Here is a 17,973-nt window from a genome sequence, read left to right as displayed (position 1 = left end):
TAAAAGGTTCTTAATTTTTCATATCAGATGTATCACAGTCCCAGGACTACTACTGTTTGGACTTTGTTTTGCTTTGTTTTGTGCAGAGAGAATGTCAGGGGAACTTAAATCATTTCAAAATTCATTTGGAATAATAGCCAAGAACATAGTATACCAAGAACTTGCACTGCCAGATATTAAAAACTTTCACTGATTCTAAGACAGCATCAATTGTAAGATGCAATATTGTTTTATGTACCATGCAAAGAAAAGATGTCCAGGGTATGGAATCTAAAAGGAGACAGAGACCCTCACAAAAAGTGGGGATACCAAATGGCAACAGCCTCAGTGAGGGGTTAAAAAAATAATAACAACAACGCTTCCTCCAGAAGAGAAGGCAAAGAAGCCTGCATACCACTTCCTTGACAACAGGAAGAGGGGGAAATAATTCCTTGATATTTGCACTGGTACCTCCACCCCAACCTGCCTACAAATTCTGTGCTCTGAGTTCACACTACCAGCAAAGGCCAAGAAAACCTCAAGCAGAGATATTAGCTTCAACAGACTCAGACTGGTAGTGCCCCCAAGTGACTAGCAGAAGAAAACTCAAACCCTCTCAGGGAGAACTCAACTTCCATTAAGGCAACAGCTGATTTTTAAGATGCACTCCATATTTAAAGATGCTAAAATGTGGAAAATACATAATATGAAATCAGATAAATCAGTTATTTCTCTGGTAGGCAGATGAATAACTCAATAGAAGAGATGTCAGAAAGCCAAGGAAACAAATATTGGGCATATGATTAAAAAAAGGTCAAACAATAATAGCACATGATAAAAACATCAAGCCAACGACAAAAGCGTACACTGTTCAATATACGGCACAGACAAAAAAGATGAACTATTTAAGAAAAAAGTTCAATCCCTCTCTATACCATATCCTTCCTAACCTATAAAGTTAGATGAAAAAACAAAACCATATAAGAACTAAAAGAGAATAAATGTAATTATCTAAATAATAATTAATCTTAAAAGACTGGCCTACATATTTTTAAAACATGCTCCCCACCCCACCCCTCAAAAACCCAAAGCATAAAAATAAAAGGCAAATGTCAAACTGGAAAAAAAATTTGCAATGACCAAAGGTTAATACCCTTAACTGTCATAATTATAAATCAACCGGAAACAGAAATACCCCACCCCACACCGCCAGAAAAATGTACAAAGGTCAAAAACTGGCAACTGACAAAAGAAGAAATGGCCAATTAAATACATTAAACATGCTCAATTTCACTAGTAACAGAAATGCAAAATAAAACAATGATATAATAATTTCTAGCTATCAAATTAGCAAAACTTTTTAAAAAACCAGTAATACCCAGTGTGGGCAAAAGGGTGCAGCACTTATATGGATGGCCGCTATGAAACTTCAGCAACCTTCCTGAAATGCAACTTTACAAAAAATACAGATCAAAAGCCTTTTAAAAATGTGACTATCCTTAGCTCTAACAACGCTACGTCTAGGAATTTATGCCAAGCAAACACTCAGAGATGTGCAGAAAGTACGTACAACTACATGTCAGAATTATTTATAACAGTGAAAAGTTGGAAAATCACCTAAATGTGCAACAGTCGTAGATAAACTAAGGATTTTAATAAATAGAACTATAAAATGAAATATAATGCAACTATTAAATACCCATGTATCTCTGAAGCACTGTTCACACTAGTAAAAGATTAGATAACCTATATGCCCATCGGTAAGGGACAGTTAAACAAATTACGGTGTAACAGTCAATGGAATACTACACAATCCCTGAAGAGAATAAGGCGGCTCTTTTGTTCTGATATATATTCTTTCTGCCTGAGATGATCTTCCTCCCCCAGATATCCACCTGGCTCACTTGCTCAAATGACATTCTATCAGTGAGAATGTCCCTTGCCATTTTATACAACAGCAACTTGTTCCCATCCCAAATGCACTCCCTCTCGCCCTTTTCCTGCTGCTCTATTTTTAACCATCCGGCACACTGCCATTGTTTATTTACAGTCTGTCCTCCCCCAGAGGAAAGAAGATCCTTGAGAGCAGAGACTGTTTGGTCCACTGCTCTGAACCCCGGGGGCCTAGACACTAGTACCTGACACTTAGTAAGTAAGGTGCTCAGCGAATGATGCATAGATGATGGGTGGATGGATGGATGGGTGGATGGATATGGGAAAATCTCAAAGATACAAACATAAGAAGTGTGTCTTATTTTGCCAGTATTTGTCTTTTAAAAAGGAAAAAATCATGTATGTGTTAGCAGATGTCTGGAAGGATACACAAAACTTGGAACGCTGGTTGCCTCCGGGCAGCGACATTGGTGAAGAAGTGTAAAAGGGAGGGCCCTCTCTTCTGTCACTTCTAAAAGGTGAACCAGGGACCTGGTGTTCCAGTGGGTAAGACTCCACGCTCCCAATGCAGGGGGCACAGGTTCAATCCCTGGTGGGGGAACTAGATCCTGCCTGCATGCCGCAACTAAGAGTCCGCATGCTGCAACTAAGACTCGGTGCAGCCTAAATAAATATATATTTTTTTTAAAAAAAGGAAGAGTCTCTTCCTAAAAAATAAATAAGTAAAAGCTGAACCAACTGTATGTATAGCCCACTCAGAAAAACAAATAAAAATGGTAAATATACACACACCCATGTTGTAGGCTGAGGTGGAAAAACTATACAATATACTCGCAAGCGGAAAAAAACAGGCTACAAAATAGCAAATAATATGAAATACACCGATGAGGTGGATGGACCTAGAGACTGTCATACAGAGTGAAGTAAGTCAGAAAGAGAAAAACAAATACTGTATGCTAACACATATATATGGAATCTAAAAAAAGAAAAATGGTTCTGAAGAACCTAGGGGCAGGACAGGAATAGAGAATGGACTTGAAGACACAGGGAAGGGGGAGGGTAAGCTGGGACGAAGTGAGAGAGTGGCATGGACATATATACACTGCCAAACGTAAAACAGATAGCTAGTGGGAAGCAGCCGCATAGCACAGGGAGATCAGCTCAGGGCTTTGTGACCACCTAGAGGGGTGAGATAGGGAGGGTGGGAGGGAGATGCAAGAGGGAGAAGATATGGGGATATATGTACATGTATAGCTGATTCACGTTGTTATACAGCAGAAACTAACACAACATTGTAAAGCAATTATACTCCAATAAAGATGTTAAAAAAATATATGAAATACACCAAGACTTAGAAAAAGCTTAGAAGGATTAACTTCTAACACTTTTAGTTAGCAAGATTATAGGTGATTTCTGCTGCTTCTTTTCTACATTTTTCTTTAGTTTCTGTATGAGGCACTATCGTTTTATAATTTTTTAATGGTTTTTGAAGCACACAGAGCACTTGTTTAACAGAGGGTCGCAGCACCCAGATCCCAGGGCACAGTGACTCCCTCCCAGCGCTGCCTCAGTGTTCCTCACTTTGCGTCTCCCATCCCAACCTCTGGGTCACCCACTGGGAAACTCCTCACTCCTGTGATTCTCCGACCTCATCCTGCACTGACCTCTCGCTTTTTTCAGTCTCTATCACCTCCCTTAGCTTCCTTGTCTTTCTCCTCCTGTCTTGGTCACCCGGCAAAACCCTAATCCTAGTAAACCCAATTATCTCTTACCGTGCACCTCAACCAAGTAGCAGCACATGGCCAGAGAAAAGTCAGGCGATCGTGCTAACTGTACTCACTTCGAATTTATGACCAAAATATCGAATGGGCACTCAAGCCTGCAGTACAATCCGACCACACTTTGCTGGTAAATTCCCTTTCCCCACACGCTGAGGTGAGTGTTCTTCTGCTCCCCTCCCTCCTCACGTCTCCCACAGCCCTTGACCGTGACCTTACTCTCACACACTTAGGACAGGAGGCCAGAGAACCCCGGTCTACCCACCACCACCGTTACCCACTACCCATACTGTGCCCTCACTCTCAGCCTTCCTCCAGTCCCATGGAAGAGGCAGCCCTGCTCTTTTTCTAAGACAAAACCCTTCGATCTGCCCTGGCCCTATCCCCCATTGACTTTTCAAGTATTTCCTCCAATAATATCCCCTTTAGTTCTTGCATTCTCAACTTCTCCCTCAATACCGGATCACTGTCGTTAGCAAACGAACACACCTTAATATCATAAAATGTCCCTGTCTTGTTTCTGTTAACCTTCACAGCCAAACTCGTTCCTCTGATCCCTTACCTCCCCTCAGCCCACTGAGCCACTGCTGTATTAAAACAGCTTTGCTCAAGGTCACCAATGATGTCCTATGTCCTCTTCAAGCCAGTGGCCCATTCTTGGTCCTCCTCTTACTTGACCTCTCAGTGGCATTTCACATGGCTGACTGCTCCTTCCTTGAAACAATCTCTCAGCTTCCCTGAGACCACGAGCCCCTGGATTTTCTTTCACTTCACAGACTTCTCTCTTCTCCACTGACACACTCCTAAGTGACCTCATCCAGTTTCTGGTTTCAGGTGGCAAGTATGTGCTGATGATTCTAAGGTTATTATTATCTTCAGACTAACATCATCCACTACCAACTCTCCATCGCCACAACCCTCAAAACCCTGCTCCCCCAACAAGCCTTCCCAGGAAAAGGTACCAGCAACCACTCAGTTGCTCACATCAAAATCCTAAGGGTCATCCTTAACTCTTCTTTCCCGCACTCCCCACACTGAACTCATCTGTAAGTCCTGGACATCGCTACCCCCGCACTAGACCTGAGTTCAATCATCTTTCACCATCCCTATCACTACAACCCCAGTCGGAGTCACCACCAGCCTCTTACCTGTTGTCCCTCCATCCCTGCCCAGCAGTCCACCCTCCACCCAGCACCCAAAGCAATCTTTCTAAAGTATAAACCAAATTATGTCACTCCTCTTCTTAAAAACGCCCAGTGTTTCCATTACTCTTAGAATAAAACGTAAACGTCCTACCAGATCCCTCATAGTCAGGCCCACCTACCTCTCTCCTCTTCTCCCCTCTGGCTACACGGGTCTGCTCTCTGTCCCTCAAACACAACACATCGGCTCCCATCTCATGGCCCTGGCAACTGCTCTTCTTTCTGCCTGGATTTTTCTCCCCGTACCTCCAGGTGTCCACCTCCTTCTCATCATTCAAATTTCAACTCACATATCATCAGCTTGGCAAGGCCTTTCCTGGAAGCACCCCCAGTCACTCTCAACCTCTTCCTATTTTGTCTTTTCCACAGAACCTATCAATAGCTGACATTTACTTTTGAATTAGAGTACAGGCTTACTGTAATCTCCTCCCAGCAGAAGGCAATTTCCTTAAAGGTAAGAATGCAACCTCATTTACCACTTATCCCCAGGATGAAAACTGGCGTCTGGCACATAGTCAGTGCTGAATAAATATCTGTCAACCAACTGAATGACTATTTCATAATTGAAAATCTGGACTGAGGTAACTCTTGACATTACATTTAGTTTATTTTAATATTATAATATCAGAAATGCTGAGAACTGATAAAACTGTATCAAAAGTCTGATTACAAAATGGCCTTTTATACCTCTTACCTACTCTGTTAAGGTTTTCTAATACACATTAGGAAATGACCTAAATATCCATGAACAGGAAGCTGGCTGAATATGATGGGGCAGAGCCATACAATGGATTCCTATGTAGCCATTAAAGAGAATGAAAAAGATCTACACAAGTTACTATGCAAGCTGTACGGCTGATCGACAACATCAAGTTGCAGAACAATATAGACAAAGAGATCCCTTTGTTTTGACATGAACACATATTTGATTGGACACGCACAGGAAAATTCCTCTAAGAAAATCCTACTAAAAGTGGTTACCTCTCCAAAATAAGAAGGTGAAGACTGAACTTATCATTTATGATTAAAAAACCAAAAAGTGCCAGGAACTACTTTTGATTTCAGCAATCTAGAGCTCACCACTTTGCACTTCACTCTATCAAAGGCTACAAAAGTTCTTTTTAAAAAACACATTACCTATTTTTTAAAATGATGTATAATCTAGTGAGGAAAAACTGGCGTCAGTTGTCTCAGGAGAACAGTCAGGTAACAGAGTGTGGCCAACTTGCAGGTTGGTTTATGCATTATAGGTTTAACCCCCTTCTCTATTCCTTCCCTTGATAATGACTGGGAATGCTTAAAATAAAACCTTTACGATCTTTCAAGCAGTTGGGGGTTGAGGGGGGACATGGGACATGTGACACAGGCTTAGTCAACAGGCGTTGAGTAAATGTTCGGAGATGCTTCTGTTTTCCTAATTAAGATAGATAGATATAACCCATACTACCCTTTCTCACCTTCTTCATGCCCCGAACACAGATGTGATATCTAGAACTATGGGAGCTATCTAATAACTACGAGGCAACAAGAGCCAACAGGCAGGTGAAAAGATGCAAACGATCTAGTGACATCATTCAATAGACGAACCCTTCCTGTTATGTAAGAAAAATAAACCTCTATTTTTTTAAGGTATTGTGAGTTCGGTTCCTTAATGTCTCTACTCTGAATTTAAAAAAAAAGAAAGAAAGAAAGAAAGAAAAACACTCAGAGGAAACAGAAAAAAGAAAAAATTATAGTCAACATCAACTCCATAAAAGAGGCTTCAGAATGAAACATTCAGAATTTATACACACAATAAAGATAAACTCACACAGTGAAGCTGAAGTCCAATCAATGCTGGGGCTGCTCTGGACTAATGCTCATTGTTCGATAAATTTCTTTAAGTAATAACAGGGCAGTATCTTCAGATTCCCTATTACAAAGAAAAGCACATTTACTTAAGAGATAATTAGAAATTAATTATATTAATTAACTTCCCTGGTGGCACAGTTGTTAAGAATCCGCCTGCCAATTCAGGGGTACAAGGGTTCGAGCCCTGGTCCGGGAAGATCCCACATGCTGTGGAGCAACTCAGCCCGTGCACCACAACTACTGAGCCTGCGCTCTAGAGCCCGCGAATCACAACTACTGGGCCTGCGTGCCACAGCTACTGAAGCCCACGTGCCCAGAGCCTGTGCTCCGCAACAAGAGAAGCCACCACAATGAGAAGCCCACGCACCCCAACGAAGAAAGCCCACACGCAGCAATGAAGATGCAGCCAAAAATAAATAAATTAATTAATTTTTTAAAAAAAGAAAGAAATTAACCTCTATGCATAAAGATGGAGAATGCAGCTTTGGTTCTATTCAATTCTACCTAAGGAGGGCAAATGAAAATAAAGTAGTGTAATCTCAGAGCTGTCCTTAAAAACTGGATGAATACCAATCAGCTCCAAAATAGCTGTGCTGCAGTTCTCCTTGGTGACGGAGGATACACAAGAGGATGGCTTTCAAAGTCCCTACCATTCCCATTCTGTGAAAGGCATCCCTGCAAAAACGGTGTGCAAGCACCAAAGGCCTTTGGTCAAAGGCAGATGACATGCTGCCATCTTGTGGATAACTAAACTAAAGGGGGAAAAATACTGATTTTGAATATATGGGCATTCAAATTGCAAATGGTAAATCAGCAAGAACCTCACTAAAACTGCTGTATGTGCTGCAACGTAAAGGCCACATGAATGTTATCAAAGATGAAAATACTTACCAATAGCATAAGTGACTCTGAAGAGCGAAAAGATATTCATTAAAACTCTCTATTGGCTTTTCTTGAAGAACATAGTCAATTCGGCGGCCTCCGTTTAACATTCCAACCTTTCCTAAGTAGTCCTCATCCTTGGAAAAATCTGGACTTTCAACAGTCTTTTCTGCTAGAATTTAAACCATTTCAATATCAAAGTCAATCACTTAATCATTATCCTTTGACTTTAGCTGACCTTCTGGGCTCAAGAGAATATTGCTTGACACACGTAGCAACCTGGGGAACTACCAGGCTCACTTCCCATTCCTCCAAAGAGCCAGGGGAAGAGGGGCTGGTTCCCCGAGACAGAAGAGAAAGAGCCAACGAGCCGACAGAAGTTTTGAAGAAAAGGGGTGAGAGAGCGTTGTAGAAAGAAAGGAAATAGAATTAGAATCTGAAAGAATCAAAAACATCACGGCACAACGACCTGATATTACGTGTACAGTCTACAACGACACAGTACAGTCCGACACAGTACCAGGAGAACATTTCTCACAGGGGGTCATTCAGATGCCTGAATACTAACTTAGTTCTCAACTCTAACATTCCACTCTGGCCTTATGAATCTCAACAAAATTTTAAGCCTGCAGAGTAAAAAGTTCAGCAACTATGAGCCCAAAACCTAGTAAAAAAAAAAAGGATGACATGCATTTTGAAGTACAGTTTATCCTGATCTTCCTTTATAGGAAGAGCCTCTACACTTCAACAAAAAAGACTACAATGGAAAACCATCATCAAATAATTTACGTGTGCTATGTTCACAAATAATATTTGTACTGGAAAATGCCTCAAATGTCAAATTTACCTTCAACTACTTGCTTTTCTTCTTCTTCTTTGATTTGATTGGCTACCTTCTCCAATTCTTCTTGCAGCTGAGTTGAAGAGGTATGAGCACGGGCAAACTCATTTAATGTCTGCCAAGCACTTTTCAGAGAGCTAATGAAACCCTGCTTCAAATCAGATCCCATACGAGAGAGACTTTCTTTCAACTCTAAAGAGATTAAGATGACATATCAAGTTATTAGTTACTGGGTTAAATTCTGCACCACAAAAATTATAACAAAAGTTATACTGTTCTCAGACAGGATAAGACCTCTTACTCTTCTCTTTTTTTTTTTTTAATTATTATTTTATTTTTTATTTTTTTACAATTTTATTGGAGTATAATTGCTTTAAAATGGTGTGTTAGTTTCTGCTTTATAACAAAGTGAATCAGTTATACATATACATATATTCCCATATCTCTTCCTACTCTTCTCTTAAATGTCAAATATATGGAGTTTCTCAGCCAAGAACTTCCAACGTATTAAAATGTTTTGAGGAGTCTGATTCTGTCTTTTTTTTGACAACTAAACTTGATCCAGCCTAAACCTATACATTTCCTCTCACCAAAAAAAAAAGGAGTTCAGGGCTTCCCTGGTTTTTTTTTAAAGGAGTTCAAATACCATAAAAATGTAATAAGCACATTTATGTGCTTTATTTTTACTGTAAGTTTAAAAATGGGCCCACAATATTAAAAAGATGATTGTTTTTCTAATACGTATTGGAAATCGTTTTGAGAATTTGAGATTCTGAGATAACCACAATTTAAACTTCTAATTTAAAAATGAAGGAACTCCTGCCCCTTCACCTTTTCTGCTTTTGTCTAATAAAAAATATATGAATTCATAGTCTTAGCGTATCAAATTTCTCATTTAACTTCAAAAGAGTTAATTGTGTTTATAAAGCATGGTGCAACGTTAGAAAAAAAAGAAAGATATTTTAAATAAGAGGGCATGATCACTGTTCCTTCTTTTAAACCTATGGATAAGAAGTACTATACACCATTAGTAAGCATAAAAGAAACCTAAACCCTACTTGGAATTATTATCAATCCATTTTGTTTAATGAATTTTTTTAATAGGAAAAGTTTGTTTAGTTAGCAAGGAAAAAACAGCTTGCTTGACTTATCATCAAATTTTTATTTCTTGATGGTTTGGTCATTAGATCAAAAGTTACTTTGCTTCCCAATTCCAAAAACTATAACCAAATTCTATCAAAATCTATGCACCTCATCACTTTATTACCAACTTTCTCCATTCCTTATTATGTCAACAATTAGAAAGTTATCAAGGAGAAATCATTAAGGAGAAGGAACTCATTCATAACTTTACAGCTCCTGCAAATAATTAGTAAACATGTTCTGAACAATGTAGGCATTTAAATAAATAACTTAGTGTTAAAATTTTCATAACTCATTACAAATGACAGGAAGGACACAATTCATTACAAATGACAGATTACAAAATGACAGGAAGGAAACAAGTTTTTATAGTATTTGCTTTTTACCTAAATGAAGTCTTTTTCTGCCTTTGTGATGCGGAATGAGAACTGCTTTTAGGTCCAAATCTGGTACAATCATAGGTTCTAATCTATATGCCACTGGATCAAGCTACAAATAGAAGAATTAGAAATCTATGAAAAGCTGTTTTGAGTTATATATCTTAGTTGAGTGAGAAAACAAGTATCTGGCAAACCAGAGATTTTGATTTTCTTTTCACACCTTATTCAAATACTGGTAATTATAAGAAGACTTCCAAGTTTGCAGGTAAAATGACTTGGCAAGCAAAGCAAGAAAATTATTTCCTTGAACAAAGGCTTTTTGGTAGAAAAGTTTATCGGAAAGTATCAGACTGTATTTTTTAGGTCAGAGAGCTGAGTTGTACACGATCAAAATCAGTATTAATTCCTAAGAAATAAGAATCTGAGAATCTATTAGGATAAAGAGGACTGGCGCTTCATCTTCTTCAAAATAGAAGTAAATGCAGTTCACTCACTGGATGATAAATATTGAAGAACCCTTTGCAGGTAGGAAGCCTGTAGTTCTCATCTATACTATCCACTCCTCGAATAGTGAGAAACATACCAATTGGAGATCCCAAGGCAAAGAAAATCTCTGGTTCAAAGTCTAAGGAGCTGTAAACAACAGAAACCTAGAAAGGATCAGAAAACAATGAAAGATGGTCATTCCAATGTCATGTAATACAAAATTCAAAAGTTCAAACTGGGGCTTCCCTGGTGGCGCAGTGGTTGAGAGTCCGCCTGCCGATGCATGGGACACGGGTTCATGCCCCGGTCTGGGAAGATCCCACATGCCATGGAGCGGTTGAGCCTGTGAGCCATGGCCGCTGAGCCTGCACGTCCGGAGCCTGTGCTCCGCAACGGGAGAGGCCACAACAGTGAGAGGCCCGCGTACCGCAAAAAAAAAAAAAAAAAAAAAAAAAAAGTTCAAACTGGAACTGCACTTAATTAAAAGCATCCCAATATAGCTGATGCCCCTCAAGGTGTGGCTTACAGTGCTGATAATCAGTCACAGACAGCCGCTGCTGGCTGAAAAGGACCAAAAAATTTCCTTTTGAAATCTTTACATACTAATACATCCTGTGACTATACTTTTACTTACTGTGTAAAAAAGTAAGTAAGTAAGAAGTAAGTAAAAACCATAAAATATATAGTGTATGGAAGCATTATATTTATTTTAGTTATAAATGTGGTCAAAACTACAGACTCTAGAATCAAACTGCCTGGGTTTGAATCCTGACTCCATTCCCCACTGTGTGACTGACCTCGAGCAAGTTTCTTAACCTCTCTTGCCTCCACCTCAGTTTCCTCATCTGTAAAATGGGGATCATAACAATGCCAAACTCATAATGTGGTTGAAAAATAAATAACCTAATCCACATAAAGTGCTTAGCATATTTTAAGCATCCAATGACTGTTACTTCTATTATAACTACCATCCTCATTCATTAGGCTTGTTTCTTTCCATTAGAAATGTGACCGTAAGCTGTGACAAAGCGAGAGAGTGGCATGGACGTATATACACTACCAAACGTAAAACAGATAGCTAGTGGGAAGCAGCCGCATAGCACAGGGAGATTAGCTCGGTGGTTTGTGACCACCTAGAGGGGTGGGATAGGGAGGGTGGGAGGGAGGGAGATGCAAGAGGGAAGAGATATGGGAACATATGTGTATGTGTAACTGATTCACTTTGTTATAAAGCAGAAACTAACACACCATTGTAAAGCAATTATACTCCAATAAAGATGTTTAAAAAAAAAAAAGAAATGTGATTTATCCCAAAAGAGCTCGTTTGGGGGAAACATCTCAGTTCACTGAGAGCTGCCTAGAGTGAGAGAAAGCACCCACATTCGGACAGCACTTTATAAGTTACAAAGCTCTTTTGTTTGTTGCTCAGTGACAGAATACGAGTCTTCATCATTTTAGTATCCTGAGAATGAAGAACAATGAATGGCATAATCCAAGTGCATGACAGAGGTCCACTGAGAGCGAAGGGCATGGCAGGAACCCTCGTTCCCACTTATCAGACGAAGACAGTGAAGCCCAAATAGGTGATGTCACTTACCCAGGAGCACACAGTGAGTGGCAGAATGAGGATTTCTAACTCCCAAACCAATGCTTTCTACTAACTAGGCTGCCCTTCTAACAAAGTCTCGACTTCACATCCCTTTGTTTGCCCTTATATTTGCAAATTCAATAGTTTCTGCTACTGATGAGGGCCACAAAATACTCTCAAGATTATGTATCTTCCCCCAGTTCCAGAAAAAAAAAAGAGAAGAAAAAACAAAGTTAAAAAAATTTATAAGCTGGAAAAAATATTTACATCAAGGGGCCAATATCCTTAATATATAAATTCTTAACTATCAGTAAGAGAAAAGCAACCCAATAGAAAAATAGTAAACCAGCACATCACACACACACACAAAAAACCTAAAAAATAGGTGATAAAACATCTAACCTCTCTAGTGCTCAAAGAAATACAGTGAGATACAATTATCAAAGATATAAATGAAATACTAAAAAATTAAAATCTATTTTCATGTAAAAAATTATTTCTTTAGAAGAAGTTACACAAGTAAGAATACTACATATTTTTAAAGGAGAATGGTAATATCAGTACTAGTGAGGGAGAGGAGAGAGAGGCAATCAATTTTATAAACTGCCAGTTGAGTACAAACCGGCACAACCTTTCCAGGGGCAAGCAGCAATAACTATTAACATTCTCATGTGCACGTCCTCTGGCCCAGCTATAAATACTTCCAGTTATTTAACTGAAAGAAAGATAAAAAATGTACACAGAAAATTGGTTTAAAACTGTTTATCACTGGATTGCTTAAAAGAATGAAAAATTGCCTACATGTCCAACATTATGGGTTGAATGTGTTCCCTCCAAAAGAGAAATGTACCACTACCTCAGACCTTACTTGGAGTAGGGTCTTCACAGCATTACAGTGGGCCCTAAATCCAATATGACTGATGCTATTATAAAAAGGAGAAATCTGGACACAGAGACAGGCATGCACAGGAAAGATGATGTGAAGGCAAAGGGCGTCTGCCATGTGAAGATGGAGGACTGGAGTGATGCACACAGAAGCCAAAGGATGCTAACAACTGCCGGCAAACCAACAGAAGCTAGAAAGAGGCAAGGAAGGATGCCTCTACAGGTTTCAGAGGAAGAAGGCCCTGCTGACACCTCAGTCGCGGAACTGTGAGACAATAAGTTTCTGGCGCTTAAGACCACCCAGTTTGTGATACTTTGTTATATGGCAGCCTATTATAAAATAGGCTTTGTATTAGATGATTTTGCCCAGCTATAGACTAATGTTAAGTGTTCTGAGCACGTTTAAGGTAGATGAGGTTAAGCTATGATGTTGGGTAGGTTAGGTATATTAAATGCATTTTTCACTTTGGATATTTTCAATTTACAATAGGTTTATCAGGACATAACCCCATCATGAGTCAAGGAAGATATGTATGATATTCTAGTATTTTCCATTTTTGTTAAAATATATATGTAAATATATGCTCAAATAAAAGTGTAGAAGGCCTTGTTCAAACTGCTAATGGTGATTAGTCCTGGTTAAGAGATTTTTTTTTCCCCTCTTCTTTTGCTTAAATCAGTATTTCTTGGCTTTCTGGCAATGAATGATGCACACTGTGGATTACCACAACACTTTGGGTAACAAAGGAGATGGCATGTGACCTGGGCTGGGTCAATCAACCATGCCCCATTCCCCAGGCAACAAGAATTGGTCCAGAATGGACTTGAGACTCAAACGAGGTCAAATAAAATCCCTTCTTAAAAGTTTCCTAATTGGACCTATCGGGGTACATTCCTTTACCTCTTATGGTAATAAAGCTATAAGGAGATGAGCCCAGAGCCACTGACACCCACCATTCCAAGTTCACTGGAAAAGAAGGCCAACTCCCAGGGAGAGGCAGGCGGGTGAGAGTGTCCTGATGGCGCAGAGCCCCTGGTTCCACAACTCTGACACTCCAACCTTCACAGGTAGGTGAAGAAATACCTGCCTTTAATTTGCTAGAATCTGTTCAAGTTTGCTCATGTTTAAAAAAAAGACATTTTTAAAATGCAAATTTTGGGGCTTCCCTGGTGGTGCAGTGGTTAAGAATCCGCCTGCCAATACAGGGGACACGGGTTCGAGCCCTGGTCCGGGAAGATCCCACATGCCGTGGAGCGACTAAGCCTGTGCGCCACAACTACTGAGTCTGTGCTCGAGGGCCCGTGTGCCTAGAGCCCGTGCTCTGCAACAATAGAAGCCACCACAATGAGAAACCTGCACACCGCAACAAAGAGTAGCTCCCGCTCACCACAACTAGAGAAAACCCACGCGTAGCAACGAAGACCCAACACAGCCTAAATAAATAGATAGATAGATAAATAAATAAATAAAATGCAAATTTTATGGATGAGTTAGGCTTAAAAGCTTGAACAGGCTATAGCAAACATCCAATAACATTTCCTGCCTTCTTTAAATCAGTCATGAACTCACTTAAGAGAATGGAACCATATAAACAACTATAAATATACTGAAAGTAATATTGTCTAAAAAGATTTTAATACTTTTAAGCCATTGAGAAACAATATATCATTAAATGCAGCATTATCAACTACTTGGTAGGTTTTTACAGGAATATTTCCCCCAGGGAAGAATTATGAGTAATAAAAAACATAAGTTGAGGGAATGCAGCAAGCATCTCTCACAGAAGTTTAACTATACCCTGAAAATAATTTTCTAACTATCACCACATCCATTGCTAGTGGCTAAGACACTAATGCTATAAAATTATGAGGGGTGAAAAAAATTGAATAAGGACAATTTCAAAAGCTAGGTGATATGTTCAGTACACATTCAGTCCCTCATTTCGAACACTGTGAAAGAAGCATACAATTTTTATTAAGAGAAATTCAGTTTTCTCCCCTCGACCAAAAAAAACTGTTGAATAAATATTTAAAGAATCTAAAGCTAACCCAAATAATATAGATATGTGATTCCAACATAAAATACATGGCCCAAGTCAATACGTTAACTTACCTGTCCAGTGCCAACTTCGAAAGACTCATAATCAACGTGCACAGAAGAAACGCAAACTCCGAGTGGGAGTTTCCTCTTGGACTCATTAGATTCTGAGGGCGGAGAAGCCATTTCTTTAGCTTTCTGAGCACTTTCCTCTTGTCCTTTTGTCGAAGCAGCCATCACTGCCTTCTTTTCTGATGCTTTTTTCTGTTCCTGTGAAATACCAAATTTTCATAATAGAACTGAGGGGAAAAAAGTTATCAGCTATCACTATGAAATATCTATATCAATATTAAGGAATGATTAGTAATTTCTTAGGCATAATAATGGTATTGTGATTATTAGGGAAATGTCCTTTTAGACATACATACTAAATATTTAAGGAAAAAAATACCATGATGTCTATAATCTACTTTAAAATTCTTAAGAAAAAGAAAATTAAGAACGAAAGCAAAATGTGGCAAAACAGCTACAGTTAAATATTTGCTATTAGTATATTCTTTGCTCTCCACTTTTCTATGTAATTTAAAATTTTACTAAAGTTTTTAAAAATGCCAACTTCTTCCTTTGTGATCTCAACTTTAGCCAGATAATTTAGAAGTACTTTATATAACTGTAAAATATATACTTCCTATAAAGACGTGTAACTTAAGAGAAATTTATTCATTCAACATCTTTACACCATTATGTCTACACGGAGCCACTGACAAATTTTCCTCAAAAGCATTCTGGGAAGAACAGATAAACACACTGTGGTACATTCATACAATGGAATAACTATTTAGAAATGAAAAGGAGTTAACTGCAAATAAAACAACAATTATATGAATTTCAAAAACACTATTTTGAGTAAAAGAAGCTAGGTACAAAAGAGTGTACAGTGTTGGTTCCATTTATATAAACTTCTAGAACAGGCAAAACTATCCTATAGTGATCAAATTCAGAATAGTAGTTGTATGGGAGGGGGAGTGGACCAGAAAGAAGCATGAGAGAACTATCTGAGTGACAGAAATGTTCTAGTTCTTGTTTTAGCTGGTGATTACACAGCCGCAAGAACTGTCAAAACTTACTGTAGTGAATACTCAAGATCTATGCATTTCATAAATAAGCAAAGAAAATTCTTGGCAGCGTCTCTAGATCAGGCGTACCTCTGTAGTAATGAGATAAAATCTGCTCGTGTGGGTTTGTGATCACACCCTGATACAGCAGCAACAATGTCAGGGGAATGTGAACAACCATCATGGTGGATTCATTCACTGGCCCTCATTCCCCAAGCTGTGAATGACTGTGTTAAGTCTCTGTTTAAATAGCTATTGACGGGAAATTCCCTGGTGGTCCAGTGGTTAGGGCTCGGCACTTTCACTGTCGTGGTCCTGAGTTCAATCCCTGGTTGGGGAACTAAGATCCCACAAGCCTCATGGCGCAGCCAAAAATTAAATAATTAATTAAAAAAAAAAGAACAGCTACTGACAGTGCCTAAACAAAACAGCAGGCCAAATTGGTCTTGTCTATCAATAAATTCCAAATACTAGGAAACCTGGAAATAAGTCCAATTGGTTAATTCAAAGGCAATACGGAATAAAGAAAACTCTCCACCAGCCAGCTGGGAACTGATTCCACCATTAAAGTCTTGGAAGGCTTCGTTACCTCTGCCCTTTGGAGGAACCACAAGATTAAACCTAAAACCCAAAATGAAGAACATGTTCAAGGTTCTTCAGTTTAAATTTGCTTTCTCACTTGCAAGTACCTCCCACTACACTCATAGAACTTAACAATCTAAATTGCTAAGAGGGCTGTCTCAACAGATCCTCAACTGTCCTACTGCGAACTGCTGTTCTGTTTCCCCTCCTAGACACATGCTATAACTTTAAAACAAAGTGAGCCAAAATACACATACTTGAGTATCAATATTCCCAGCACTAAAAATTATTCCTTTTCAAAGGAAAATGAATAAGATGGCTTACAAAGGGGAAAGAAAAGCTCAGGCCACAAATATTTGACCTCTTTATTAAAATAACAAGCTAACTAACTTTGGTTCCATTATTTCGGTTACACTAAATCAATAGGACACACCATTTTATCTTATTAGTGATCTGGCAGCACCTTGTTAACTAGGAATAACAGCAATCAATGGCAACACGGCTGAGAAAGTTTCATGGTTCATCCAGAGGCAATTACTTTTGAGTTTAAAAAATAAGATGACTTTATAGTTTTACTCCTTTCAAAACATTCTTATAATGCCATTACCTATATATCCAAGCTACTACAGGAGCCAAACCAGGCTCCTTCTAGAGATTCTTCAAGAACTGTAGAATACTTTCCTACTTTTTTTCCTTTTATTTACAAAATAAAATCAGGGACAGATGTAGGACCTGGAAACATAGCTTCTCATTTGTTCTTTTTGTGTTTTTACAGGCCTGTGCTTCACTGATGTGCACATGGAGATGAACATGCTCACACTTGGAGAACACAGCCTGGCGGAAAGGAACAACATTGGCACGCCTGCATCATCGTTTTGGTGTGACCACTGTGCTCACCAGAGATGCTGCCTCTCAACTCAATCTTCATTGTCGCCTTCAATCAACCATCAAACACACTATTTCTGTGTCTAAAATGTGTTTTGAGTTGCACCTTTCTTTTCCATTTCCTATTACACCCCTATCATCTCTCAATCAGTCACTGCATAATTACAGTGACTATGCCCAGAGATTCCTGACAGCCTCTAGCTTCATGCCCTTCCAACTCCATCCCCGCACCGTAACCAAGTGAACTCCCTAAAACACCAGCCCAGTCATGGAACTGCCCTCATTGCTCCACTGACCTACAGCAGTGGTTCTCACACCATGTCCCCTTAGAACTGAACCAGTGGTTTACACTGCTGCTAAAAATGTGGCCCAGTTCACACACACACACACACACACACACACACACACACACAAAATTAACGTAAAATTCAAGTTGATAACAGAA

The 17,973-nt window shown here is 39.2% G+C and overlaps 1 protein-coding gene across 4 annotated transcripts in view; it reads right to left on the bottom strand.

The window, feature by feature from the left end:
* SEC23IP (SEC23 interacting protein) overlaps positions 1-17,973 on the bottom strand; it is a 50,092-nt gene that overhangs the window by 5,339 nt on the left and 26,780 nt on the right. For 3 of the 4 annotated variants that reach the window (XM_024755950.1, XM_024755949.1, XM_024755948.1), the window contains exons 13-18: positions 15,022-15,216; positions 10,444-10,599; positions 9,956-10,058; positions 8,433-8,618; positions 7,595-7,757; positions 6,663-6,764 (exon numbers count right to left, since the gene is read on the bottom strand). In XM_024755950.1, the coding sequence (XP_024611718.1) occupies positions 6,683-6,764; positions 7,595-7,757; positions 8,433-8,618; positions 9,956-10,058; positions 10,444-10,599; positions 15,022-15,216 (885 nt within the window). In that variant the 3' untranslated portion in view covers positions 6,663-6,682. The remainder of the gene's footprint in view (positions 1-6,662; positions 6,765-7,594; positions 7,758-8,432; positions 8,619-9,955; positions 10,059-10,443; positions 10,600-15,021; positions 15,217-17,973) is intronic. The other variant, XM_024755951.1, reaches the window with a different exon arrangement.

The sequence above is a fragment of the Neophocaena asiaeorientalis genome, unplaced genomic scaffold (assembly GCF_003031525.2).
Source record: "Neophocaena asiaeorientalis asiaeorientalis breed wild unplaced genomic scaffold, Neophocaena_asiaeorientalis_V1.1 scaffold85, whole genome shotgun sequence".
Taxonomy (NCBI): domain Eukaryota; kingdom Metazoa; phylum Chordata; class Mammalia; order Artiodactyla; family Phocoenidae; genus Neophocaena; species Neophocaena asiaeorientalis.
The sequence above is the reverse complement of the archived record's forward strand: the minus strand, read 5'-3'. Positions and strand labels throughout refer to the sequence as shown.